Source organism: Macrosteles quadrilineatus, unplaced genomic scaffold (assembly GCF_028750875.1).
Source record: "Macrosteles quadrilineatus isolate MER2022 unplaced genomic scaffold, UCM_ALF_1.0 Scaffold_1__1_contigs__length_201487025, whole genome shotgun sequence".
NCBI classification, from domain to species: domain Eukaryota; kingdom Metazoa; phylum Arthropoda; class Insecta; order Hemiptera; family Cicadellidae; genus Macrosteles; species Macrosteles quadrilineatus.
Window position 1 is genome coordinate 103143295 of NW_026542594.1, and position 12180 is coordinate 103155474.

At 32.8% G+C, this 12180-nt stretch overlaps 1 protein-coding gene across 1 annotated transcript in view; it reads right to left on the reverse strand.

Moving 5' to 3' along the window:
- Window positions 1-8425: 8425 nt before the first annotated feature.
- The window catches only part of LOC129001751 (putative ammonium transporter 1), a 62444-nt gene continuing 58689 nt past the window's right edge, over window positions 8426-12180 (reverse strand). The window contains exon 11 of the mRNA XM_054429224.1: window positions 8426-8610. Within this exon, the coding sequence (XP_054285199.1) occupies window positions 8510-8610 (101 nt within the window). The 3' untranslated portion in view covers window positions 8426-8509. The remainder of the gene's footprint in view (window positions 8611-12180) is intronic.

The following is a 12180-nucleotide window of genomic DNA, read 5'->3' on the forward strand; positions in this document are numbered from 1 at the left end:
TGTAGAATAAATTAGGTATAAATAAGAGATGCAGAACTGCTCACAACTCACAGAAACAGGATTGAAATACAGACATAAAGCAATCCATCTGTAAATTCATTACCAATGTTTGATGGCTCATGTACCAATGGAAACCCTCAATGAATGAAGAATATAAACAAATGGATGGATGAAATGCTTTAGAACATACTATACTGTAAATGAATTCTCAATTATAATTATACAAAATCATGAATTATCATTGTTACACAAATATGAATTGATTAATTGTAATTTTGTAACTGACACATGAATATTCTCTAGGCATACCTACTCCAATAAAGAACTTGTTTTCCTGTGTTGCCTTATATTGTTAGCATAGTCTTCACTTCATAGTCCAATAGAATTAAATACACTATGCATGTTTTTTTTTTCATTTCCACAAATTTGTCTAGTGATTACTTCCTTCTCATTAATTAATTAATCATACCTAGTATTTTTGTATACTGTAATATTTTAGTATTTTCCAATTCCATCCACCTGTATATAGCCAGTGTGTAGCCATTAGATGTTAAAATGTACATATTTCTAATGAAGTTGGTTTATTTATATGTTCTATTTATTTTCATAGTTGTTAATTGTAACTGCTAATAAAAACACCCCTCCCGCATCAAACCTGCAGACTAAGGGAATTTCAATTCGCCTGATTGGATTTTCACTTATATCTATCTATCTATATATTAATAGGCAAGCATGTTTCTTTAAAACCTTTTTTCTCAGCTCATGTGCCTCATAGGGAAAATCTACTCATACCGTTAGAAAGCTATTTTCCTGTAGGTGTGCAGAATCCCTTTATAAATTTAAATAGGCTCAAAGATAAGCGCAAAAATGAGTTTAAAAATTTGAAAAAAATTACATGGATCTTATGCGTTGCCATGCGGTGACGAAATAACAACGAAATATAAACAGAAAATCAAAACAAATGGAAGAAACTCCAATCACATGTTTTATTTACAGTGTGGGGTGAAAAATTAACATAAGTGAGTACATCACATATTTTTGGTCGAGTTTCGACCACTGGACGACCTCTCGTATATATTTAAATAACATTTCGGTTTAAGGAGTACCTAGGTTTGCTGCTACAGGAAGGGTAATTAAGTGTGTTTTTGGTCAAATATTCATAGCTTAGTATAAAATAAATAAATTTACCAAGTTTAATCCAAATATATCAAACAAGCAAACTACAACATTTTACTTATTCCCCATAAGAATAACATGGGAATTTTAAATTTACAACATTTTGAATTTTTTCCGTAACCAATAACCATAAAAAAACACTTTGATAATTAACAAATGTATTTGTTTTTTTTAAGCTCTTTAAAATGTCAATTTAAAGATAAACTGGAAAAATCTTGTGTTTTGAGAGTCTAAAATGAGAAATCCCAATTTTTACCCCATAACACCCCGTTCCCTAAGTTCGAGCATGCTGGTTCCTGAACACATTGGAATTTTGTAACGGCCTACACCTTTAAGCCAAATTTCATCAAAATCTGTTATTGCGTTTACGGACGTGATAACTTGAGTAATTTTTGTCCAATTTTGATTAAATTATTTATACATACATAGGCTCAGTGCTTGATTTGAGGGGGAACGTGGCGGAACGGAGTTCAGGTACCTCTCTTTCGGAAATATTAAAATATTGGCATAAAGGTACTAATCACACTAATTTGGTTACATTGTGCTGGTACTTCTTTTATTACAAATCTAGCACTGTAAATAAGAATAGCGTTTTTGACCTCTAGGGACATCAAAATGAAAAAGTATACCAGTTCCGGGCATTGGTCTTACCGTGCCAAATTATAGCAGGCCTATATGTAACAAAGTGAAAATTATAAGTTCAAGTTTATATTAATTGTGTAGTAAACTTGCACTAAAAGCTAAAATACAGCAAAACTAGCAAATACATATACTGTTCACATTTGTATTGTTGAACAATAAAAACAGCTAATTTCAATAATATAAATAAATTGTAAACAAACACTAGCGCACCCAAGTAGTGGGCAAATAGGGAACTGATCAAGAACAAGAGAAAGTAAATTTAGAGCATCAAGGGAAAGTCAGCTGAACTATTTTCTCTTGCTCAAATTAGAGCTTGGGAAACGTTTACTTTCTTTGATATCAGCTGTTATCGAAAATAGCTACTTTCTGTAAGGATCGTGATGACAAAAATATTTAACCTGAAGAGAAATAATTGGACCATTTCTTTATGTAGTATTGTAATGTGTAAGTGTAAGACTTACATGTTTTCGCAACCCTCTGAACTGAGTAGCGTCATTCTTTAAAAAAATAACACTCCCTGACACCCATTGATCATCACTTAACTGAGCCTCAGTCAATTTGTTTCTGGAATGTTATTTTGTTGTTTTTTTAGATCTTTTCCTCTTGGGTTTCACACCCATTATGAACAATGACCAGTTATTACACCATCAAGATTGCATCAAATGTGTTCTTTTAGGAGATAAACCTGTCTTCTATATGATTAAATCCAATATTATTAATTTTAGCCTACTTAAATAACAATTAATTGTATTATCAAATTACAACTAATCAAAATGTACCCTTATACTTGATATTGAGACTACTCTTTCCTAGAGTTGTATGGTTAGTAAACGTAGGCTATCAGCAATCCGACACTACTTCCACTAGCTTGTCAACATCTCTTGGTAAGCAGTGGGAGTAATGATTTTTACGGGGAAAATCTCAAAAGTTGCAATGTTGCAATAACTTTTGAATCGTAATTTTTACAGCAATTAAGGTTGTAACATTTTGTTTAGAGTTAAAAGGACTATAAAAAAATGTTTAATCAAAAACGGTCAAACCGTTTTTTGTAAATCTGATTTTTAGCTAATTTTCCATATAGGGAATAAGCTATTAATCGTAGGTCTCATGGTAAGACCCAGGACCGATTTACTTTTTCGTTTTGATGTCCCCAGAGGCCAAAAACACCTTCCGTTCAAATTCATGTATACATTTATGTCCGTAAAATATGTGTCTGTTAGCATGATATAACTTGAGTAAAAATATGACCCGATTTTGATTAAATTTGGTACAAACATGAAAACCAAACGTGAAAGGGATTTATGGGTTGAAAATTGGTTTTTCTACTTATTTTTTATTAACACAACATAACATTTCCCAATTTCTCTCTAAACCATTTTGAAAAGCTTAAAAATACAAATAATTTAGTATATTGAAGTGTTTTTGTACGGTGTTATTGGTTATAGAAAAAATTAAAAATATTGTACACTTAAAATCCCATGTTATTCGTAAGAAGAATAAGTAAACTGTTGTAGTTTGCTTGTTTATGGATGTATTTTGATAACATGTGACAGTTTTGTTGATAATAAATACTTGTTCTGAATGATCAATGGCCATGATCATTATGAGATCAAATGGGAATTTAGGAGCTCCTTCCCATGAGAACGCAACATTATTTACTTTGCTGTCATGACTTTGTGTCAGGGTTTTGAAGGCATTAAATAAATCCCATCAGCTGAAATATTAACTTGGTGAGCAACAGCCTGTGCCTTGCTGGACTTTGTCCACTCCTATTCCCCACCCCCTGCCAGACAGGAAATTTGCATCCTGACATGTCACAGTTACAACTATGAGCAAATCTGACCTCTTCTACAAGGCAACTCCATGCAGTGAGGATGTTTTAAAGTAATACAGAGAGTTCAGCCATTTTGAAGAGTTTGCAGTTAGAAGACCAGTGTCCAGCCTTGTGAACATCAACTTTTTCCCTTGTGTCCATTCCTTTTGGATTTATTTGGCAGAGGTAAGATTAGTCAATGATCAATTTTGTAAATAATTTGAACCCAATTTTAATCCATTTATGATTTAAATACATTTTAATTTAATATTTTCTGGTTCTTGATTTGGAACTAATGGCCAGACATGCAAACTGAGAATTTGGAATATTTCAGAGTAAATCATTATTATTTAATAAGTAAGATACTTTGTCAATTTGTTAGTCATATAGTTTTAGTCAGTTTTAAAGAATCATAAATATGACATTTTCATGGTTAGTTAGTATGATTGGAATACAATTTTGTAATATAGTGCAAAGTAAAACTTGTCTAGAGGAAAAAATATGAAAATTGCTGACCATGTGCTTTCTAATTTTAACTTGCTAATTTACATGAGAATTTAATGAATTGTAATAGTAATGCTGTTCTGTACCCCAATGTAAGTTTTAAATATTTGTTTCCTTTGTATAAATTAATTGTTTTGTGTAAATATGAGTCAAATAAGGTAAAGTATTAATGATTTTGATGATTAACTAATGACACTAAATGTAGGCTAGTAATTATTATGTTTAAAGATGATTTAAATGCGTATTGAAGATTCCAAAATATTAAAATATTATGTAATGTTTGATTTACTGTAAAATTCAAGTGTCAAAAGGTTGTGTAGGTTAAAGTCGATGAATTGATCTAAATGTTAGTTATTCTTTGAATCATTATTAATTAATTTCAACAAAATATTCCAAATTCTCATGAGAATTGTGTTATTATTTATGTTACTAGTTAATTTTAACTGTTGTTTAGCTATGAAATATTTGTCACTGTAAACTTTAGTTGTAAATATTGAGTTGGAAGTGATTTTATGTCTCAGTAATGATTGCAAATAGGGAACACAGTTCAAGAAAGTGTAGTACACTTGGAGCAATTTAAAACAATGTTTCATTTGGTTAGGTTTTACTAATAATATCATTCTATAATTACTTCTGATGCTGGGTAAAATATGTATATACTTTCAGAGATTATTTATCCTCATGTTTAATTAACTTTATAGTGCTTTAGTAGCTACTGAACTCAAAGTAGTAAATTAGCCCATTGAATTGAAAGTGTCAAAGGTAAATAATGCTACACCGAATAATATGAAGTTATATGCGTTATTCTGAACCAATTCATGTATAAACCTCTGAATTCTTCTGGACTTACCATTTGTGTTAACGGACGTCTGAAAGATTTAACATAATTTACTAGGTATTTGAAAGTGTGTTAGTCTTCAATACTAGAGTGTGTGGGTTTTGCACAGGGAAAGTCTGCGGACTTGATTTTGGTTACCTATCGCCCTTTGGATGTGGACTGTGGTATCTTGGACCTGCTCTGGCATTATTCCATTTGTGGCTAGAGGACCTCGACTTCAACACAACCTGTGACATTGACAGACTCACCTGTGTCCGTGCAGTCAACCTGTGTACAACCTAACTTTGACTATACCAACGCTCTCAAACAACAGATAGGATAATTATTTTAATATTACATTAGTTAACTATTTTGGGATTTATTATGAGATATTTGGACACTTTCAGGATCTATTTTGTTTAGATATAAGTATTTGTTTCAGGGTTATATATATTTATTACTGTGTATTATAGGCTATGTCTTTTGTGCTCAATAATTCATCTTAGTGTCGGCCGACAATTTCTAATTAATTTTGGTAGTTATAAAATGGAAGTTAAAAGGTACAAATGTTTTGCAACTGATCAGTAAATATTTTCTTGGGTAATCAAATCTTTGGTATTCATTCATATTACCTAGTAGCCTTATCTTAGAAGTGATAGTGTTTCAAATCAAAAATATCAGTTTTGTTTGATTGAATATTTAGCTGGTAGATAAAAAGAAAAGATAATAATCTCTCCTTTCATTGATAATAGTTGAAATTTGATAGAAATATTATTTGAGACTTGTATGTTTGGTCAAATTAATTTGTTTTAATAGAAGCCTCTGCCATTCCCTTTTAGTAATTTATTTTCAAAATTAATCACATTATCCTTTACCTTGGAATATTTCCTAGTTTGGTTCCTAGGAAGGTTAAAACTAGGTGGCGCCCTTTTCATGAAGAAATTTTGATTTATTAAGGATAAACACTCTGTTCATTTACATCGACCCACCCCAGACTGAGCGACCTGAGGCCAGAGTGTAACAAACACTACTTGGCAAATGTATTTATTTTATAATAAGCCAATTCTACAAAAAACACACTTTATTACCCTCCCTGTAGCAGCAAACCTAGGTAGTCATTAAACCTATGGTATTTAAATAGATTTAAGTGAAAATCAACTTAGGCAAATTGAAATTCGCTGCGGTTAGCATAAGGTCTGGTGTCCACCGCTTGGGGTGCCATGCAGTTGAGGCGCACACGCTACCTAACTATACGGCACACCTAGCGGTGGACGCCAGAACTTATGCTAACCGCAGCACTGCTGTCGGTCTATATTTAATCCTATTTGTCTATGGTATATAGAAGCATTGTTGTATCCCTGACAGTTACAGGGAAAATTCCTAAAAAGTGTAAATAAAAATTCCCATCTTATTCTTATGGAGAAAAAGAAAACGGTCGTAGTTAAGGGTATTTTGATTGAATTTGGAATCCATTTTAATAAAAAAAACACACACCTTATTACCTTCCCTGTAGCAGCAAACATAAGAACTCATGCAAATTAATGTTATTTGTATAGGAAATAAATGTGTCAATTTTAAGGAAATATTTCAGTGGAAATTGAACCAGACAAATGGATATTCACTTTGTCTGCAGGTTTGCTGCGGTGGGTGTATTCCATTATTCTATATGGGTTTTATGGGAATGATCACAAAAGTTACTTTTGAACTGTAATTTTTACAGCAATGGGGTTTGTATAATTTTTATAAGAGTTAAAAGGGCTTATACAAGGTGAGATCCTAAACACTGGGCATTGGCATCTATAACATTATAAATTTGAATCAAAATCATCGAAGCCATTTTTTAAATTGGATTTTTTGTTTATTTTATGGGGAAATCACCACTAAAAATCAAATTTTAAAAAATACACGGAGATACCATGTATTAGTACCTACATTCGGAATTCCATCAAAATTGTACCACCTGGGTGGTCTATTCCTATTGCTCTGTACTACACACACAACTCTGTAGTACACATCCACACACACACTCATATCACTTCCAAAACCACTTTTCTGGGTTCAGGGTGACCCAAAACAGATATTTCCACCAAAACTCAAAAAATGTTATGTTAACTTAAAAAATGTTGAAAACAACACTTTCATATATTATATATATAGGAGGGGAATGTAAAAACTGTGAGTATACCTAATCCCCTGTTTTATAGTAAAACTTAAACCTGTAAGTACCTATGTCCAAGGGAAATTTGTGTTTTAAAAAATAAATCCTAATATTACCAAAACAAAGAAAACAGGTTGTAAAAAAGACATAATACTTTTTAATATTTGAGAATAACTGTACTACAATGTATGGCAGCAGCAATTTATGTTGTAACCAACTCTTTAACACATAGTGTGCTATTATTTATATACTACTTTTTTGTAACTAATTGTTATTGTGCGTTATTATTTTTATATTTCCAATCAATCAAAGCAATTCATTTTTATTTTAAGGATCACACTTGTCAAAAATGCCAAAGTAGTGATAATTTCCTAACCTTAATACAGTGATGTATACAATTTTCATTGATAACTTTTGTATCACTTTACTGGCGATGATAAATAAAGAAGTCAACCATTATCTAGTTGGGTATAGCAGGTGAGGTTGACATTCTTTGTTTTAACAACTTTGACTTATTTGCAAACGTTTTGAAAAGAAGGAGAATTTTTGGACTCATGCATTTGTAGTTTGAACAACTATTCAGTAAAACCGAAACTCTTGCGACTTGTATTATTCGTTTTTAAAAGGCAAACTTTTTAGGGAGTTCCGTATATTTTTATTATTACGTATGTTATTTTATACCCCTATTGGGTATATGAAAAAAGTATTGTTTTTTTAAATTTTCAAGTTTGAGTTTTTGGTGGAAATATACGTTTTGGATCCTCCTGAAAAAAAAAGTTTTTGAAGTGATGTCTGTATGTGTGGATTCGTACAGAGTTACAGACTACACCTGTCGTCCGATGTTGACACAATTTAGTATGTGGGTAAATTTTTTTTTAATGGTTGTATTACAACTCTTAAAATAATGGTAAAATAGATAAAAAAAAAACCGTTCAAACTATTTTAACTAAAACTTAGTATGCTATGGTTCTTTTAACTCAAAACAAAATAGTTCAATTCATCATGCTGTAAAAATTGTCATAATTCATAAAATTTCATAATAAATTATTTACACCCATTATAAATGTTTGACAAGCTAATGGAAGTCGAATACCGTTTATTTTAATGGATAGAATAGTTTTTTATTGACATTTTTCATGTCTTTTATTTACATTTTTTAATTCACCCTCGCATAGGCTTTGTTCATAAAATATTTTATGGATTTTAAACAACATATATACATACTTCCATTGTCATCTTTAGGATAAAAAAATAAACTTTAGACCTGTGGTCGTAACACTAGGAGGAATGCTAAATTAAAGGAATCACTTAGAACTTGAAATTTTTAACAAGTCTTTTATTAACATACGTTCACTAAAATTAATATAAAAACAATAAATATTGAGAATGAGTTCTATCTCTATCGTAATCTCTGATGATTTTCCATCTCCATTGCCATGTTGTCAAAGGCGAGAGTAGGCTGCTTGCTGAATGCTCTTAGGGCTGGACTATAACTGCCATCTGTGGCAAAAATAGAACATTATTTCAAGCCATGCAAATAAATAACATTTCTAATCTCATGTTTACCAAGACTCCAACCTATATATTAAAACGTAACAGGGTTTTTTATTTCACGATTCTGAATCAACCACTTGACGGATTTTTATGATTTTTGCGTTAAAAGAAAGATAATTTTGAGAACTAGGGAATGTCGAAGCCATAATTTTAGTTTAGGGTTTCAGTTTTTTAGAAATTAAGTTTTAATTTTCAAAAAGTCTAGCAGCCGACGGACGAGTTAAAGTCGTTTTAGTGGTGGTTTAACTAACAGCTGGTTTCTAACTGTCATTGAAATGTTTATGTTACAAGTTGTTTGCATACAAAAATAGTGATCGTCAGAGTTTGCCTACACACTATTTCACTTTAAAATGCAGTTTATTTCCTACCGTAAAAGATCTATGTTATCAGGAGATTGTGTAATTTTGAACTAAACATTTTAAACGTATAATCAAGTTTTGTCATAAATGCAATCCGTCTAAGTATAAGTGCTTAATCCTTTAAGATATAAGTGGTTTACGTGTTGATACATTTTTTTCTAGATGTTTGAATATAAGTGTGACTGCATACAGAAAACATTTTATTCGTAATGAAAATGTCAACCGGTGTAGTAGGTCTCCAGAAAACTGACCAGTAAGCTGCAGGGTGTCAGTAGAAACCAAAATCGATTCATACCATATAAAAACTATCCCAGTACCCAGACAGCACACTTTCTCCTCAGGACATCCCACGGATATTGCGACAGGATATGCAAGATATCCCATAGTGGTCCTATGGTCAACTTGGGATATCACAGGATATCCACAGGAATGCGTAATGTCCCCGCCCGGGGATGTCCTACGGATAAGCTCACACGCATATCCGTGGGACATCCGAGGTCATCCCAGGGTAGTCCTCAGGACATTCTCAGGACATATGGGACTACTATGGGATGTCCCTGGGATAAAGTGTGGTCTGGGCCTGAACATAAAAAACACAAAATAATATAGATTTAGTATGAAAAGCTTAATTATAGGTTTAGTAAATTGATTAAATAGTTAATAAACACAAATTTTGAAGAAAAAAACGAGAAAAAAGTTTTTGGCCCAGACGGGTTTCGAACCTGGTACCTTCGCCTTGTGAGCCTCTTACCTTACCTCCTGAGCTATCTGCGCTTGTTGATTATGGGTGTTTTCAAGTGGTTAAAGAGTAGCCGACAGTTGCAATGGTCGCAATACTTAAAATATTTTTGATACGGTACTACAGTATAGGCTATATATGATTCTGTTAATCTGTTTAGGCCTCAAGTAGTTGAATTGTTTTTCTGGTAGTTGGAGAGGATACTGGTATTTGAATATAGATTATTTAATCACCATTAGATTAGCACTGTAATAATTGATTGTTATATGATTAAAATTAGTTTTTTGTTGTTTTATTAATTTAAAGTTAGAATTAAATTCACATTTCACACAACTATGATAGAACTCTAGTTTTCCTGAACTCAGTGGTAGTAATATGTCAGTAAAGTAAAGTCAACCCTTGCTAGCCATAGTATTAACAAGACATATTTTCAATCTGGGAAACCTTAAACTTTTAAAATAAATTATAAAACCTCAACATCTTAATGCGCGGGAATCTTATTTTTAGAAAAAAAAACAGACCAAAATTATTTGTTAAATAATGAAGACGGCCCAATTATAAATTCGGAATTACTGAAAATAATTACATCAAGAACAACACTGTAACATATCCAAAATTCAAAAGATGAATTTTTCTAATATTATTTTTTATTTTTCCAATATCCTTTAAATCATCTGTTTTAACTTTGTTTAAAAATAATTTATTAAGTAAATATTTACTTTCTGTACTAGTGTAAACACAGCCTGAAGATGGAAACCAAGTTTCTGAAAGCACTAGTGAAAAAAACAAATTATTATATATTGGCCTTGTTGAACATTTAAATTTAGATATACTGTACATTTAAAAACATACATCTATTTAGGCCCAATTTAGGCTATTTAGGTAGGTGTATTTATGCTGTTTTGGCATCAGTGGTAGTATTTTTTTCTTCAGTTTGTTACCGGGACATTACGGGACATTACAGGATATCCAGTGGATTTTTTACATGTCCCGGGATGTCATGGGACATTCTGGGATATCCTATGGCATTCGTACATATCCCGGGACTTTACAGGATATCCTGAGGTTAACTTACAAATCCCGGGACATTACGGTATATTGTAGGATATCCTGTGGATTTCGTACTCGTCCCGGGATTTTGCGGGATATCCTGAGGATAGCGCACATATCCCGAGACATTCCAGGACATATGGGACTACTATGGGATGTCCCTGGGATAAAGTGTGCTGTCTGGGTAGTACTGTATGATTCAGAAACTTGATAAAGGGGTACAAAAGTAGACCAAAAGGCTCGGATCTCGGATGGGCTGGGCAGGCTTTGCATGGCGGAGAGAAGATTCTTCAACTTTTAAAAGTGTATTCCAAGGAGTACTACAAGGTAGACGACCACTTGGAAGACCAAGTAATGAAAGACATCTTCAGACTGGTAACTTCCTTAGAAATGGCAGGGGATAGAAGAGAACGGGAGGGCAGGATTTTAGAGGTTTCAGTGGCCAAGGTGGTAAAATAAGGCACGGTAAGTGATAGTAGGCCTATGCAGTGGAAGGTGGTATGTATAGCTACTTACTCAAAGCCAGTGTGTGTGAATCGGCCACCAAGTTGTAAACTAGCTGTTCTGAGTCATATTCAGTTTTAATTGGCTACTTGATTCCCGTACGTAGGACGGGCCAACGGCTCGTTGAAAGTTACAACGCAATTTTATTTTCCTACAGTTACCTGACAAAAGGGGTTTCCTTGCACTGATTATAGCACACAAAGTAGCTAATTGTTTCTTTTAGGTAGTTACTTTTGCTCCACTCATTTTGTTTGCCACACTTTTTTTTTTTGCCGCACTCCAGTATTCCAACCAAACAACAAAAAACAGGGTACCGTACTTTTATTAGCATTCCACATTAGTATTAGACCACATAATACTTGAACGCTTGAAAATAAGTTGGCAACTACTTAAAGATACTACGATTACGATCAGCTGGTGCAGCGTTTCCCATTTTGTTCAACGCTTGGATTTAACCTAACCTAAAAAATAGAATGTGTAACACAAGCGCAAAGTGCCTTAGCTGCACTCGAGAAATTTCTCTCATGTGCAGCAAAGTGCCACTTCGCACATTATTAGTTACACAAATAACTACTTATTTCGTTTTAATTTTGGTCTATACACGCCATTGGCATTATTTTAACATTTTGAAAAGGAACTCATTACTATCTAATCTTCTTATGTCGACCTTTTTGTTAGATACCATCATGAATTGACAGACCAAAGACAAATGGTATAACTCAATAATGATAAACTGTAATACCATAGACAAATAGAATAAATATAGACTGTCAAAGGAAGTATGCGCAATGTGTGCTCGAGGTTCAATTCGCTGCGGTCGCCGCCTCCTCGCCTACACGCTGAAGTGGTGTACACCGTAACTAC